Below are 18,354 nucleotides of genomic sequence, written 5' to 3'. Positions count from 1 at the left end.
GGCTCAGAAATCCTTGCCCACTTCATTGCAAGCTTCTAACATTCAATTACAACTCCAACCTTGACCTTGGTGTCAGCATCATTGCTAGTACAAGTGGTCAGTCAGGGATTCTATGTATGCTTTAAATGTGCCATACAACTTAAAAACAAACACTATAGTATAAATGTATTAGGAATTACAGATACATATGGGCAGTTTTAGCACATTACTTTCCCTTCTAATGTGGTTTGACTTTAGTGCTCACCTTCTGGAAAACTACTATCATATATTCTATTACTATCATCAATTATAATTTCACAGCTCCTAAAAGTACTAAGAAGTTCTTTGAACAAATATAAGACGACAGGGTCCCTGCCCTTATGAGTTTGCAATCTACCAACAGGCATGATGCAAGAAAGAGGGTTGCAGATGAGTTCAGAGGGACTGAGGAAAAAGGACAAGGGTTACAGCAATAAAACTATGTGGTTACTCAGCAAAAGCTAGCACACAGCAGAATGAAACAATTAAAGGATCTGATTCAATATGTGAGCTTGCTCAAGAAGGGCATGGAATTTGGTATAGGAAAAAAGGATTTGAAATATTTCCGAATCAATTCTTGGTGACAACTTGGAATCGATATTAAGATAAATCAAGCCTTGTGATTAAACAGGAGTGAATAAAAAACTAAATTTTCCAGAAGTTAGTCTTTTCTTCCAGAAAAAATTATTCATTCAATGCTTCACTGCAGTTTCAATAATTAATTATTTTTAAAAAGTTTGTTAAAGCAGGATTAATATTGGACTGTTTCTCTCCACGTACCTTGTATTTGGAGATAGGCATGATAAATTTAATTATAGCACTCTTATCATCCATGATTTCAGTTCATGAACAGAAAATACTTGAACCTTCTGCAACAATATTTTTTGAATAGTGCTTTATTCTTTATTTTACACATCTATCATGGTTATATACTATCAAACTGGAGTATGGCATTTATAACAGTAACTATATAGAACATAGTGAAACTCACTGCTATTATTAAGGAGTACAGAAATTGTCATACTACTTCAGAACAATGGCTCACCTAATGACCAGCAGCGGTCAGTACTAGATTCATAGCTTTTAAGGACCTTTATAAACAACTTATTTGACTTACTATAAATCACAGACCAAAATACCTTACCCAATAATTTCTGCATCCAACCCATAATTTGTCTGAGTTACACTATACCTTTTTTAAAGATATCCACCCTTGATTTAAAGACTTAGAATCATAGAATCATAGAATATCAGGGTTGGAAGGGACCCCAGAAGGTCATCTAGTCCAACCCCCTGCTCGAAGCAGGACCAATTCCCAGTTAAATCATCCCAGCCAGGGCTTTGTCAAGCCTGACCTTAAAAACCACTAAGGAAGGAGATTCCACCACCTCCCTAGGTAACGCATTCCAGTGTTTCACCACCCTCTTAGTGAAAAAGTTTTTCCTAATATCCAATCTAAACCTCCCCCACTGCAACTTGAGACCATTACTCCTCGTTCTGTCATCTGCTACCATTGAGAACAGTCTAGAGCCATCCTCTTTGGAACCCCCTTTCAGGTAGTTGAAAGCAGCTATCAAATCTCCCCTCATTCTTCTCTTCTGCAGGCTAAACAATCCCAGATCCCTCAGCCTCTCCTCATAACTCATGTGTTCCAGTCCCCTAATCATTTTTGTTGCCCTTCGCTGGACTCTCTCCAATGTATCCACATCCTTCTTGAAGTGTGGGGCCCAAAACTGGACACAGTACTCCAGATGAGGCCTCACCAATGTCGAATAGAGGGGAACGATCACGTCCCTCGATCTGCTCGCTATGCCCCTACTTATACATCCCAAAATGCCATTGGCCTTCTTGGCAACAAGGGCACACTGCTGACTCATATCCAGCTTCTCGTCCACTGTCACCCCTAGGTCCTTTTCCGCAGAACTGCTGCCTAGCCATTCGGTCCCTAGTCTGTAGCTGTGCATTGGGTTCTTCCGTCCTAAGTGCAGGACCCTGCACTTATCCTTATTGAACCTCATCAGATTTCTTTTGGCCCAATCCTCCAATTTATCTAGGCCCTTCTGTATCCTATCCCTCCCCTCCAGCGTATCTACCACTCCTCCCAGTTTAGTATCATCTGCAAATTTGCTGAGAGTGCAATCCACACCATCCTCCAGATCATTTATGAAGATATTGAACAAAACCGGCCCCAGGACCGACCCTCGGGGCACTCCACTTGATACCGGCTGCCAACTAGACATGGAGCCATTGATCACTACCCGTTGAGCCCGACAATCTAGCCAGCTTTCTATCCACCTTATAGTGCATTCTTCCAGCCAATACTTCCTTAACTTGCTGACAAGAATACTGTGGGAGACCGTGTCAAAAGCTTTGCTAAAGTCAAGAAACAATACATCCACTGCTTTCCCTTCATCCACAGAACCAGTAATCTCATCATAGAAGGCGATTAGATTAGTCAGGCATGACCTTCCCTTGGTGAATCCATGCTGGCTGTTCCTGATCACTTTCCTCTCATGCAAGTGCTTCAGGATTGATTCTTTGAGGACTTGAAATTATATAGAATTTTCCACATCCTTAAGTAGGCTGTTCCAACCCTTACTTACGCTAATGTACTTATTTCTTCACTGCAGTGGATATGAGGGAGATTCCCACACCTGAGCCATTCTTTTTAGGTGACAAATCTGAGGATCTGTCCCAGAATGAGGTGTCAATAGAGGAGATTTTGGAACTAATTGATCAGTTCAGTAATACGTCACCAGAACCAGATACTATTCACCCAAGAGTTCTGAAGGGACTCGTAAATTGTAGAACTAAGTATGGCATGTAATCTATCACTTAATCGGCTTCTGTACCAGATGACTAAAGGATAGCTAATGTGACATGAACTTTTAAAAAAGGCTCCAGAGGTGATACTGTCAATTACAAGCCGGTAAGCCTAACTTCAGTAACAGGCAAATTGGTTGAAACTACAGAAAAAGAACAGAATTATCTGACACATATATGAACATGATTTATTGGCAGAAAGAGTCACCATGGCCTTTGTAAAGGCAAATCATGCCTCACTAATATATTGGAATTCTTTGAGGGGGTCAACAAATATGTGGACAGAGACGATCCAGTGGATATACTGTACTTGGACTTACAGGAAACCTTCGACAAGGTCCCTCACAAAAGGCTTTTAAACAAAGTAAGCTGTCATGGGGTAAGAGGGAAGGTCCTGTCATGGACTGTTAACTGATTAAAAGATAGGAAATAAAGGTCAGTTTTCAGAATGGAGAGAGGTAAATAGTAGTATCCCCAAGGATCTATACTGGGAACAGTGCTGTTCAGCATATTCTTAAATGATCTGGACACAGGGGTAAACAGTGAGGTGGAAAAATTTTTAAACTATACCAAATTTGCAGACTATACAAAATTACTCAAGATAGTTAAGTTCAAAGCAAACTGAACAGATCTCACAAAACTTGGCGACTGGGCATCCTGCAGGGATGTGCTGGCTGCTGCTTCCCGCAGCTCCCATTGGCCAGGAACAACAAACCGTGGTCAACATAAACAAAATGTCTCGTGGCCCACCAGCGGATTACCCTGATGTGACACATTATGAAGGTTGCCGACCCCAGTAATAGAGGTCTATAAAATCATGTGTAACTTTAGCAGCCTCATGGCCAAGATGGAGTCTGCTCTGCAGGCAGCTCTGACAAAGAGAAGGCATGTGCAGGAATGCAGCAGGGAAAATCCCTTGCGCCCCAGGGGCACCTGTTCCAAACCCCCCCAGAGTGAACACACACACTGGAAAAGTACAATGTTCTGTTCATTCCCTCTGAAGCACCTGGCATTGGCCACCGTCAGAAGATAGGGTACACTGGTCTGACCCAGTAACATGGCTGTTCTTATGTTCTAGATTCAATTTGTGAAACTTAAGCTTCCAACCTTTGACTCTTGTGCTTTTTTCTGCTAGATTAAAGAGCCATCCAACATCAAAAAAATCTTTTCCCCATAGCTGTACTTTTAGACTGTGATCAAGTCACCTTTTAACCTTCTTTTGGATAAACTAAACACATTGAGCCTCTTAAGTCTCTCACTAGAAAGAATAATAGCCATAGCAAAATGTATTTTCCAGCCCATGTCAGCTAGTGTTGAGTAAGAAGTTATTTATTAAGTTTTCCCCTTGTTAATTTGCATTGCAAGCAATCACATTTATCTTAAGTCTTTTTTTTTTAAATTGTCCATTAGCACTTTTTAAATTAAAGTAGTTCACTTCCTGTGCAACATCTACCTTTCAAAGTCACAGGGCAAAATGTTTTCTGTAGTGCACAAATACAAAGCCAGAGTTAGACAACTTAAGAAACCAAGTTATGGCAGATATGGTGCAAATATGATGTTTAGTAAAATAATCTGAATTGTCCAGGAAACAGGATTGGGCTTTAATTGAGGCTGGATGAACTAGTGGCTCTTTCCATCTCCCCATAACCAGATTTCTTCTTGTTGATGTCAATATTGCAACGTCCTTACTTCCAGCTGATACCCACCAGACTCCCTCTGATCACTGATCACACCAGAGAACAGGCAGAACTTGCATGTGCAAGTTATATGAGTAGCAGAGACAAGGCAGGACCTGTGAGGAATGCATTATTACTGGACCAGTGTGGTTCCAAAAATAAAGAATGGGATGGGAAGCAGAGCTTTTAAAGTAGCAGGACCAGAGTGGAAGTGAAGGATTGAGGACATGAAAGGAGCTTTGGAGAGGCAGACCTTTCAGAGGGATGGAAAGTATGGAACAGTGAAAAATAATCAGCAAAAGTTGTGCAAGAACATATTTTGCACTCTTGCTGCTTTATCTTTTGAATATAATGTTTTGTTCAAATAGTTTAAATAACACCACAGTATAGATTAAATCTCTGTTCAACAACAAAATTGTATTGCTATGCTAAAAGTTTTCATTATCAGAGAGGAAAGGGCTATTAGCTGTCAAATATAGCTAAGGAGCTTCTCTTCATGAGGGACTGTGGCGTCTCACAATAGAAAAAAATACTCTTGGTGGGGAGGGAGGGTCAGGGTAGGTGTGTCTAAGCAGAAGGCATTAAGACAACTAAAGGATGGTGTCCAGATAGTGTTTGAGGATTTTCACAGCAATTCTCTAATAGAATATTGCTCACAGCTAGATATGCAGTTAGAAAATTCAAGAGCCCTGAACCTGTCACAACAAGAGGAATGGTGGAAACAAAGTACAGGAAACTACTGAAATGGAAAAGATGATATACAAGCAAAATGGACAAACACAGAGCCTTTTATAATATTTTTTCCAGACTGCTATTCTCAACATTTACAAGAAACGCACTTAAATAAGCTCAACAGGTTTAGTCAACCGAGATTCATTTCCACATTGGAAAGAAACACATTGTACATTTTTAACTGGGAAGAAACTGGAATATTCATTAGTGTGAAATATGATATTTGTTGTCAAATGTTGTTACTCTAACTACAGGCTTCCCCAACCCAGGTGTTGTTTTCATTTGGAGGGAGAAGGGGCAACATGTGGTTTGGATAGTTTTTTTTTTGGGGGGGAGAGGGTTTATACACCCAGTCCTGTTATTTTTATGATTACTGTATTTGTGATGATCAATTAATACAAGCTTAAAAACCAAGAGGAAACAAATTGTTCCTTACAAAGAAAGAAACAGCTTCCATCTTTCTCTTGCCTTTTCTATACCAAGATCTAATGACTAGAAGCTGAATTGGACAAATTCATATTGAGGTGCACATTTTCAACAGTGGGGGTAATTAACAATTGGAGCAATTTACCAAGGGTTGTGATAGTGTCTCTATTCTCACATCATTCTTCCATGTGAAAGAAATTTTTAAATCAATATTGGATATTTTTCTAAAAAGATAGGCTTTAGTTTAAACAGGAATTAATTCAAGGGAGTTCTATGTCCTGTGTTAAATAGGAGGTCTGACTAGATGATCATAGTAATCCCTTTCTGGCTTTATAAATAAAATCTATACATTTTTGCTGTCTCCATTTGATGGGGAGAAAAGTCCACCACTAGGTTCTCCATAAAATGCCTTCTATTCCACACACATTCTTGCTCAAAAGGTGGTTCTGTGCTGCAAAATTGACTTTGAAAAATGGTACCTTCTTATTTAACAGACCTGCTCCCTGAATGTATTCAGGGCCATAGTGAAGATGAATACTTTAATTATTTCTGCTGATTTTAACAATATGCATTTTTTCTACTTTTGAGCCCTTCACATTTATCACTGAAAAATATTTGTATCAAAAATGAAACACTAATGAAACTGAAGTTACAGTTAGTTATTTACACTACAGGAGTGGATCCCTTAGCTTTTAAGTTTCCCGAATGTATTTTTTGTCTTCGCCACACATTGCATCTCACATTTGGGCCTTTGCAGGTTGAGAGATACATGTACATCAGCAGCTGATTTGGTTTACTACATTCCTTTCACATATGCGTGTGAAAAATTAAATTAAAGGCAATGGGTTTGCACAGCTAACAATTATTTCTATAAAACCTTTATTATTTGTGATGATATTTGAGAGGGAAAAAATGCAGCCTCACTTCTAGAGTTAAGTTTAACAAGGTAGCAGTTAGGGGATAAAACACTGTTTTACCTCTAAAACGAGTAAACTTGATAGGGAAATTACTGAACATGACCTGGAACACCCACAATGCCATTATTAAATGGAATCTCTTTTCAGAAATGGATGATACCTTAAAAATAGCCTGGCAATGCCCAATTACTACCACAGAACCAGTTCTGATACTTGAACCACCACCAAACACAATAAAAATACTTCTTTAATTATTATTTTCACCTGAAAACTAAAAAAATAAATCTTGCCAAAAATAAAAAATGTTTGGTCTTCAGCCAAAAAAAAAAAAGATTTGTTTTATTTCTTTTTTCTTTTCTTTTTGAGGAAAGCAGATGCAGAAAAAGTTTTCATTTGATAAAAACTTAAATTTTGTCAAAAAAGTTTCAATGGAAAATTTTCAATCAGCCCTAATATCTTACTTTCAACATAGCCGTTACCATGATGTCCTTTAAATAGAATCTTTATCACTCAGCACTGAAACTGCTATTTGAAATTGTGATAAACTCCCAGTTTAAACATGGCTTGCATTTCTGACCTTTTGGAAAAAAAAACCAAATGGATCTTGAAGTCACCATATTGCATCTAAAAAAGAAAATCTGAGATATAAAGGAAAAATTCATGAGAAGTGCTTGACTGGCCTCTCTCAAACATTGGCTGAGTCTTGAAGCCAAATGCAGTCATGATTCCAGTGGGAACATAATACTGGCTAAAATGAACGAAGGATATTAGTGGTATACCCCACCTCTCCCTCCCCCCCCCCAAAAAAAAAACAAGAAAAATGACTGGGTAAAGTGTTTCAGGTAATTGATAGATGATTGTAATGATTGAGCATCAGTAAGCGCACGCATGAAAACAGGGAAACCATGAGAAAAACTTCTTTTTGTACTGCAGCATCTAAATACATAGAAAATGGCATTGGGATTAAAGAGAATAACATTTCTTAAAATTCTAGCCAACACATGATAGACAATTGGAAGATCTGTTAGCAATTAAAATCTATAAAAAAAACTCAACAACTTTAAAGCACTACTAGAAAGATCTATTAGGATTCAATAAAAAATATGTTCTGCTCATTAAAAGGATTCCTTCCACACTGTAAAATGTCTAAACAGCAACCAGAATTTGGGCAAGCGTCTTACTGAATCCAATTCAAAGAAAGAAACAGACTAGCCCAATTTCATTAGCTGCCACTTATGTTCCCCTGACCAAAGGAGATAACTCAGTGTACATTGTACTGCTCCTGCTGCAAGCTTGCATGAAATGTCACCTAATCACAAACTCAGAAAACAGTAGCAGACTCCAGATAGTAAAGAGACCATAGTTGGAGAAACAGCACAAATGATTACTATTCAAATTTTCAACATCATCTGTCAAGTAGAATTAAAATTTGTTTTAAGAATATATTTTACCAATATTATGCAATTTCCAGAAGCGATGAAATTAAGTGTAATGTTTGCCTGAAGTTTCAAATTATTTTAAAACTATTAAAAATGAGTTACAACCATGTAACTGTAACTTGCAACCCCAAATTAGCCATTTGGGCTCATGCTTACCCCAGTTTTCACCTAAATTCCTAAAATCATTTGAGTTTTGTTTTCAAAAGAAGGAATCCTGATACAGTGTCTCACTTGCTAAGTTATACAGTGGTCTTAAAATCTGTACAAGTTGCCTTTGCAAGTAATTAACATTTCCTCTGCATTCAACAGATGTGCCTTACACTCACACAAGGAATATCTGTGTACAGAGTATGATATATCCCAGTGAACCAAGATAAAGAAATGCATAGTAAAACAGACTGTTAGTGGGGACAATTATTTTGTTCTAACTACTCAGGAAATTCAGAAATAAGCATTCCAGAACTGCACTTTCGGCTGTGTACTGTTTCTTTAGATTTGTAGCACAAAATCAAGCAGAACGGACTGCAAAATGGAGTAAAGTAGAGCATAAGTGTAGTATTAATGATATTACTGGTTTCATTATTCTAACAGCATAACAATTATGAGTGAAGATCTAGAAATTTTGAATTTATGCAAATACAGCAAATACCCTATTTACATACTTCATCAATTTTTCACTGAAAGGTTATTTAAATTCTCTGCTCCTGCTCCCTTATCAGTTTCTCTGTTACTGTAATAGTCAGGCTATAAAAGCTGGTAAAAATATATTACTACTAGATATTTACATGCCTTCAAGTCCAAGTTAAATGAGGCATAAATAGAAAGTGAAGCTAGGCTCTTGGGGCTATGATTTAATAATTAATATTCATCGACAACCTGATTATTTGGGAGGGAGGTGTCTAAGATCACAAATGTTGGCAGTAACTAGGAGGAGGAGGGAGAAACCCAGACACTGAGGTAAGGGGTGGGGAGAGGGAAATGTGCTGCCTCAGCCAAGTCATGGTAAATGTCATGTTAACTCCATTAACAATGTCACAGACTCTGCAGGAGCCACAGGTAGGGGGCAGCACTGAGAATCCTAGTTCCTTTGGGAGCGAGGAGGGTAGACTATTTCCAGGGCTGTTTCAGTCTCCTTTGACCCTCTCTGAGAGGTGGGGGATCATAGAGGCTGCCATCCAGTGCTTGCTCTATGGCCTTGCACGTGCTTCCCTCTTCCCTCACACTCCAAAATCCCCAAGCTGCACAGGGAACCTCCACTCATCCCACAAAGTCTATGCTGTGAGGTCTGACAAGAAAGAAATGGGAGTTCAGCACTAGTCCTAGGGTTAAATTCTGGCCCACTGAAGTCAACAGGTATTTTGCCATTGACTTCAACAGGGCCAGAATTTCACCTCAGTCCCAGATAGGGTGTACCAGCTACAGCTGATACACCCTCACTGTAACTATAGAGAGTAGAAGTGTTTTATTCTCACCTCCTGTTTCAGTCTCCTTGTTTCCCCAGGAGATTCAGTCTCCCAGTTAGGGTCCAGGTGAGATCAGCAGAAATTTGGAGCCTGCAGAGGTGCCTGGGGCACTCAACTCTGATGAACTATGATGAACTTCCTTGTTCAGAGTTAGAAGAAATTGGCTCTTCGGTGTTGCCAACCCCAAATGTCCAAAAATCAGACCCCAAACAATAGTGAGGTTTAAATAAATAACAACCACCCAAAATGTATAATTTGCTTTCTGGCTTCTGAACCTTTAGGGTTCACTCTATTCACATCTGCAAGATTTTCAATGTAATCATGTGGGCAGTAACCTCATTAAAAAAAATCGAAACTCAGATTTTCTCAAATCGTTTGACTTCAGAAGGTGGGGCCTTAAGAAAAACACCAAGTATCACAAGACTATCAATATAATCGCAAAAGCTAGCAATGATGATGCTGCATGATGTTGTTCTTTACCATTGTCATATAACCAGCAGATTGGCCTGCGGTTCTCAGGAGAGTGAAATCCGGGCCAAAATACAGGACATTTACAGACAGGTGGCTTCTGCTTCCATGTTCTCCAAGGGCTGGCAGCAGGGGAAGCTACTTGTAGGCCCAGTGTTGAGACAGCTGGTCCTGGGTCAAAGGAGGAGGAAGGGAAGTGTAATAGAACCTTCCTCCCCAGGAGCATTAGCACTAAGCACCCACACCCTGGCTACCCAACATCAATCCAGGATCAGCAAACTGAGCAGGTCTGAGAGGGTGCATCTGCCCATACTGGAAAGTGCACATGGGATGTCTGGAAAGGAAGAGGGAGGATATCTATCTGTCCTGGGAAAATGTCTGGGTGTAAGTCTGAAATGGAAATATGGGGGAGGCTAGTTTGGATTGATGAGAGGCATGCTTGATGTTGCGTCATTTTGTAGCACATCATCTGCCTTGCTCAGCCCCATCAGTGCTCCTTTCCTGCCTCCAAAACTGCGTTAACCATCAAGCAACAGATTCTTTGCATTATTTTCCAAAAGCTTCCCTAATAGAAAAATGTTGCTTCTATTTCACAATTTCAGTCATATTTCAGACAACATGTAAGTAAGGACAATCGTGCACTATGCTTTAGCAAAGATTTTTTTTTCTTTTAAACTAACAGCTATTGAAGGGGAATATAGAAAATAGTGTCAGGTTTCAGAGTAGCAGCCGTGTTAGTCTGTATCCACTAAAAGAAAAGGAGTACTTGTGGGACCTTAGAGACTAACAAATTTATTTGAGCATAAGCTTTCGTGAGCTACAGCATGCGATGAAGTGAGCTGTAGCTCACGAAAGCTTATGTTCAAATAAATTTGTTAGTCTCGAAGGTGCCACAAGTACTCCTGTTATTTTTACAAAATAGTATGCAACTTGTATGACAGATGATCCTATATACTTAACATTCTAATAGGATAAAGGTTAAGCATAATATTGTTTGACCCCCTTCAACTACAGACATTCATGCCATGTTATTGTTAGTATTGCATGTTAAGCAAGCACATTTTCAATGAACTCGCATTGGCTTTACCACAGACACAGATGTTAGGCGGACTCCTTTGTTCATAAGGTTCTCATTATTAACTCAAACCAAGTTGAATATTTGACTGAAGGAAAGGACCATATCATTGTTTTCAGATTTCACTCAATGACTTAACTGAACTACATCTGCCAGCTTTAGAAATACCAAGTATTTCTTGGCGCCAGTACTGGCGCCTTATTCTATGACTACCATCCTAAATGTTTCAGCTTGAGGAAGTCTAGTAACCATCAAAACAATTTAATAAAAACTTAAATTGTGATTAAGAGTTACTCACTAGCTGACAGATCACAGGAAAATTTGTTCTAAATCTGAATTATTCCACAAAATAATCTAAGCACAGCAAATGGAATTCAGGTCTGTAAAGATGTAGGCTAGAAAGCTTGAATTTTTTTTCCCCATGATTTATTAAGTCTGCACTATACTTGAAACCATGTTTATTTAATAGGTAGGCTGGCACTTCACAGGACAGATCAGTCTGCTTTAAATCTATTCAAAGCCCCTGGGAAGCATAAAGGACACTCTGAATAAAAATATAACTCCTCTTTTCTGCCATCCTACTATAAAAGTGAAAAATATTACAAATCTCAACAAAATGTTTCTCTTTATAACATTCTTGAAGATAAAGCAACTAAGAAGTCTATACGTGATATTCTAATACTAAATGTAGGAGCGATTTTACACAGCAAATAAATAAAATGGAAGTCACAACATTTCCAGGTGTCTAGGTTTCCAATTATGCTAACTGAGTTAGAATCAACAATACAATATAGGCTGGAGCCAAAGACACTAGATTTTATATATCTGACAGAATCCAAGTGAAAGAATGTAAATTGCAAGGCTTTGAATGAACAGCCACATTAACTGTGCAACTCTGTATATAATGCATGGCAATTATGTAACACTGATCAAATGGGTAGATACACACTACACGCTGGCATCAAGTTCCTTCTGGATTTTAGAAAAAATATTTTTATTGAAAGCCTTACTTAATAAAAGTTTATTGTACTTACCGTGCTGGATGTCTTTCATATCTAAATGAAGACTGGACATTAGTATTCCAACTGCCTGAGATCTTTTGTTGCTTAATAACTTGACAACCTGGCCAAGAAAAGAAACATTTATTAACTTGCAATCAGCAGCCAGGATTTACAAAATATTTTGCATTGCTCGTTACGAATCCAAGAAATGCAAGGTACCTTGTACTGTACTTGTTTAATTGGATGAAAAAGTAATGTGCTGTTATTCATGCCATGCAAAATGTACTTTTTCTGTGTAAGCCATGACACGTGTAGACAGCCAGATAATCTGAGTGAAATCCTGGTCCTGTTGAATTCAATGTAAAAACTGCCTTTGATTTCAATGAAGCTAACAATTTCACCCTCCATTGGGATTTGCATTTCCATCTTCATCCTCACACTGATGTTACTATCTGTATAAAACAGGCTGTCATATAAAAGGTTTCCAACTGCGTTTTGGAATGTGTTTGGTTTCCAAAACCACACAATGATTTCCAGCTTCAATGTAAGCTAAAACTGTGAGAATGTCATTTATTTGAATGTTTGATGCAGTAGTGGCCAATATGAATGTTATTTAGAAAGCAAAATAACCATGTACATATTGAGATGCTCTTTGATCACTTTTAGGGAACACAAAAGGCCTCAAAATATGCTATGAAAGCTACATCAGACCCTCAAAATTGCTAGTTTGAGTAGCTGGAGTTAAAAAATTAGCTACATACATATTTGTACATACCATGTGTTGGCTCTGTAAACACAAAAGCAACAATTAATTTACAGACTAACTTCCAGATAGCTTTAAGCATAGTGGCCTCTTTCTTGCTTCTCATTCCAGTATTACAAAACACACAGAGTAGCTCCAGGAGAAGATTCCTTATCAGGCAAATTATGTGGCCCTAGACAAAAGAGTTTTCGGTGTAAAAGCAATTTGCTACATAGTCTGAGAAGTATATGCCAATTACTTTTTTACTGAGACTACTTCTTCCTCACAGACCATATAAGGGACACAGACAGACTTTCCTCTCTACAAGCCATTAAGTTTCAAGTGTTCTTGAAAAGCCAAATGTAATTAAAGCCAGTAAAGGTCCAATTTCCAGAAGCGACAGACTCCTTAACAACAGTTGATGGTGTTTATATTTTTAATTAAATTGGAGCATTCATAGAAAATAAATAATCTTAATTCATTGTCACACAAAGGTCTTAAGACAAAAACTGTAGTTGCAATTATGTTCCTAGTTTTTGAGGGGAACCAGACTGGCAGATAAAACAAGAACAGCTAATTGATTTATGACAGGTGATTCAAAAAAATCAAACTATTCTAGTCAGCATTGCTGAGCAGTAAAAAATGTTTAATACACAGAAAAGGAACAAAACCACATTTAATGTTGAACAATTCAAAATGTCCATAATTTTTTTTAAAAGTCACTATTTAGGTTTTATTAGCTGGAGGATGCTACCCAAATGGCTGAATCATCCATTCTGTCTTGGAAAAAAGATGGTTCCAGAAACCAGATTTCTCCCAGCATTTGAAAGAGTACAGCTGATGATGACTGAATTAATCTACCAAAAAGTTGATTTATATCTAGGCAAGTATAAAGGTACACAAGGTGTTTTCCATCAGACCATTACTAAGTCTGATTCCTTCAGGATTTCATGAAAGTGAATATAGGTTTTTAGTTCGATGTATAAAGAGAGGCTAAATGGAAATACAAGAGCATGACTTAGATTTTAGCAGATACTCTGGTTAAAATAAGGAAGCTAGAGGAACTCCCAGAGTCAGGCTTTTGCAGCCTACCTTCTTACATTGTTCCATAAAAGTTAAAGTCTTCACTGAGTCAATTTACATTTTGTCTTGCTTTCTCTACACCTCCCTTCTTTTAATTAGCCAGTGAAATGAAAACACTGTATCTTACTGATGAACTGAAAAAGTAGCAAGCCAGAAACCAAATATATGTGTTAACTTTTGCTCATAAATTTAAACAAAACAAAACACAACCCTAAACTCAGAACAGAATTTGACAAAAAACTCATTAAGGAATCTCAAAACATAAAAATCAAATGGACTGAAAAAGCTACTGAACATCGATGTCAAATGCAGATATCAGCATTAAAGGATAGCACTCGGTCTCATAAGTAAGAAAAACAATTAGATTGATCTGGATCTTCCATTGAAGGAACTCAAAGTACTCTCTCTTTCAAACTAGAATTTCTAAATCTCAGGTAAACCTGAACATCTTAAGACAAATCTAGCCAGAGAAACAATCTCTAAGGGTTTTCTTGCTGTGGAGAGAAGCTATTAATTGTAACGATCAACATATTTAAGACCATCTATGTCTGTCTACAAAATAAAACAACTCTTGGTCATCAGGCTGTGGCTTCAATATTTCCAGCCATTACATTGCCTCTAATAGAAATCTTGGCAGTATCTTGAGCTGCATCATGAAGGAAGTAAGCAATTATACAGAGAAAGAGCATTATTATACTGCTGTCACTTATATGTCTCCAAAGATTGTGCAGTACTGGAAAATCCATGAAGTATTTTGCTGTAGACTACAGCACTCTTTCTTCCAGGAGCAGGAAGTCCCCTCCTATGTCAACTAATAAATCTTTAGAAGTTTCATTTTAAAAATATTAAACAGAAATGAATTGAACTCTGGAGATGGGGTGGAACTGAAATATTTTCACCGCTTTGGATCCCAAGAGTACAGCATCCCACAAGAGTATAATTATGACAGACTAAGCCTGCTGTGGTCAGCTACAGAGGAAAGAGGTCCTTCTTGTGTTCCTTTTGAACCAGTGTCTGCAGAAGGCAAGATAATTGCTCCAAACAGGAAACTGAACAAATGAAAATGTAAGTGGAAACACTGTAGGAAGAAACAGTCTCAAAAAAACAACAGGATAAAGAAATGGAAAGTAAACTAGTTAGGTCAAAGCTCAGGAACTTGTTGCAGAGTGAACTAATGGAAGACAGAACAATTACTATTTATTAATTATCATTACTTTTCACTGTAACCAAATAGGAAAAGACATTGCCTACGTACAAGATGTGAACTAGGAACATATTGGATCTCTGGGGCCAGAATTCTGAGTTTTAAGGAGTGAGTCAAAGAAACATCGAAGTGAAGAGTAAGATCTATCATTTCTGGGCCTGCGAACAAAGTGTATAGAAAAGTGATTGAAAAGAAGGTTGTGACATAGTAATTGCCACTTTTTGGCTAGTTACATTTAAAAAGTAGGTTATTTCATTTTGATTTTTATACGCATCTTAACTTTAGTTTTCATTCAATCCATGAAAAATTGCATGAACACCAAAGTTTCCTGTTTCTTTTTTCTCCAATACAGTGGCTGTAACAATACAATATTAATTAACAAAACATGAATATTAGCATATGTGACTAAAGCAATTCCCACAATTTAAAATAAAATCATTAGTTATGCAGTCTAGGTCTACTGGCTACAGGCTAGTGATGCCATTAAAAGGAGAAACAACAAAAGGTTGCTAATCAAATCTCTCTAAGATCTAGGCACCTTAGACACAATATACAACTTTTTTATTTTGTAATCTGGAATGCCGCTTTCAATAAATTAAAAAAAGAAAAAAGGAACCTACAGATAATATCAGCACATTAATGTCTAAAACAAAGCTTCTGACTGTTGAGTGGTCCTTGCTGTTGACTAGTAAACAAAACTACATGCCAAATTTATTCCTGATTGGACAACACAAGCAATAATATTCAAAGATACATTTAGTGAATAGTAATACAATACAGATGTTAGATGATAAAAGCCCTGGAACAAATATAAAAAGATTCACTTTCCCCAGAATAATCTTTAGGTAATGCAGGAGAGTTTTGCAAGGATTCTCACTTTCTGGTTCAGAGTTTAACGGTTAACATTAACCAAAAGCGTCCCATGGTTCTTGCTGGTAAGGAAAACTACTAATTAATTCTTAAACAAAAAATAAATCACACACACATGCAACTCAACTGTACAAAACCTAGGATCTATTTGTACGGAATATGCCAAAACCTTAAGTTTCCAAACAAGAACTTGAAAGACCAGATCAAAGCAATAATTCATGAATCAGCCTCGATCCCCTTCACTGGGAAGGAACTAAAGCCTTGTAGGGTCTCCACTGCAATTAGACCCATGGCTGGTGACTTGGGACATGGGGTTCCAACCCAGGCCTAAACATCTACACCACACTTAAACAGCCCCTTAGCAAGAGCCCCATGAGCCTGAGCCAGCTGGCATGGGCTAGCCACCGGTTTTTAATTACAGTGTAGACATACTTTATTACGAACAGTCTAAGGGTAACAAATTTCTGGTGGAAGTGTATAGGTCCCTAAAAATAATACCAAACGGAATTGTACATGTTTCCCATAAAGACACGAGATTTATAATTAAATTAAGGGACTGAGGACATCCAGTGGCTTCTTTAAAACAGAAAGGGGTTAAGACAATCCCAAAAGTAAGGCTGGAGTAAAATACTGATCAGGAAGGAATCCTGCTGCAAAGTGTTTAGCATAGGAAGCCAGTTATGGCTGCTATTGCCAAAATATCCAACACCGGCCAACCAGGAAAATTCCTTTGCTGTTAAAGGAGTGGAAGCAAGGAGTAGAGCGCTACAGCTCCTGCATTCAGTGAGATGCACTGGAGCTGGCTAAAGCCTAACAGCCAGTGACCATGCTCATTGACTCCAAAGATGCATTGGCTAAGTGAGTTAACTGAACTGTATGTAATCAACAGCTGTTATTTTGGGGCTGTTTTATTACACTCATCAAATGGGTTATTTCTTTACATACTTTTGATGGCAATGAATCTGGGTCAGGAGAATGGGCCTTTGGAACAAGTTCAAGAAATCTGTGATGACTCAGATGCTAACTTCTCTTGGCCTTGGTCTATACTATGAGTTTAGGTCGAATTTAGTAGCGTTAGGCCGATATAACCCTGCACTCATCCACGTGACCAAGCCTGTTTTGTCGACTTAAAGGGCTCTTAAAATCGATTCTGTACTCCTCCCCGGTGAGGGGTTTAGTGCTAAAATCAACCTCCCTGGGTCAAATTTGGGGTAGTGTGGATGCAATTCGACGGTATTGGCCTCTGGGAGCTACCCCAGAGAGCTCCATTGTGACCACTCTGGACAGGACTCTCAACTCAGATGCACTGGCCAGGGGGACAGCAAAAAGCCCTGGGAACTTTTGAATTTCATTTCCTGTTTGGCCAGCGTAGCAAGCTGAATAGCACAGGTGACCATGCAGCCCCAGAATCGCAAAAGAGCTCCAGCAGGGACTGAACAGGAGGTACTGAATCTGATCACTGTATGGGGTGAAGAATCCATGCAGGCAGAACTCCGTTCCAAAAGACGAAATGCCAATATATATGTCAAAATCTCCAAGGGCATGATGGACAGAGGCTACAACAGGGACACACAGCAGTGCCATGTGAAAATTAAGGAGCTCAGGCAAGCCTAACAAAAAACAAAGGAGGCAAATGGTCACTCCAGGTCAGAGCCCCATATATGCTGCTTCTATGAGTGGCTGCATGCAATTCTAGGGGGAGGGGACTACCACTACCCCACCACTGTCTGTGGACACCTGCAAAGGGGAGTCTCAGCAACAGGGATGAGGAAGATGGAGAAGGAAGAGGAGGTTGAGAACAGCACACAGCAGGCAAGTGGCTCTCCCCGGCAGCCAGGAACTGTTCATCACCCTAAAACCCAAAACCCTCTCAACCTTCCCAAGGTGGGCTCCTGGACCATGAAACCAGAGAAGGCACCTCTGGTGAGTGTACCTTTGTAAATATAATACAGGGTTTAAAAGCAAAAGTGTTTAATGATTAATTTGCTCTGAAGACTTGGGATGCATTCGTGGCCGGTATAGCTACTGGAAAAGTCTGTTAAAGTGTCTGGGGATGGAGCGGGAATCCTCCAGGGACATCTCCATGAAGCTCTCCTGGAGGTACTCTAAAAGCCTTTGCAGAAGGTTTCTGGGGAGGGCAGCCTTATTCCATGCTCCATAGTAGGACACTTTACCACACCAAGCCAGTAGCAAGTAGTTTGGAATCATTGCAGAACAAATGCAGCGAATGGACCCAGCCTTTGGTGGCATTTAAGCAACAGCCATTCTTTATCTCTCTGTGTTAGCCTCAGGAGAGTGATATTATTCATGGCCACCTGGTTGAAATACGGAAAATTTGTTTAAGGGGACATTCAGAGGTCCCGTTTCTGCTGGGCTGTTTGCCTTTGGCTGAAATCATCCCCGCTGTTATCCAAGTG

The 18,354-nt window shown here is 38.8% G+C and overlaps 1 protein-coding gene across 1 annotated transcript in view; it reads right to left on the bottom strand.

The window, feature by feature from the left end:
- Positions 1 to 18,354, bottom strand: part of FMN2 (formin 2) — a 244,572-nt gene that overhangs the window by 116,930 nt on the left and 109,288 nt on the right. Inside the window, 1 exon segment of the mRNA XM_078852229.1 lies at positions 12,072 to 12,159. Within this exon segment, the coding sequence (XP_078708355.1) occupies positions 12,072 to 12,159 (88 nt within the window).

Source organism: Lepidochelys kempii, chromosome 3 (genome assembly GCF_965140285.1).
Source record: "Lepidochelys kempii isolate rLepKem1 chromosome 3, rLepKem1.hap1, whole genome shotgun sequence".
NCBI lineage: Eukaryota > Metazoa > Chordata > Testudines > Cheloniidae > Lepidochelys > Lepidochelys kempii.
The sequence above is the reverse complement of the archived record's forward strand: the minus strand, read 5'-3'. Positions and strand labels throughout refer to the sequence as shown.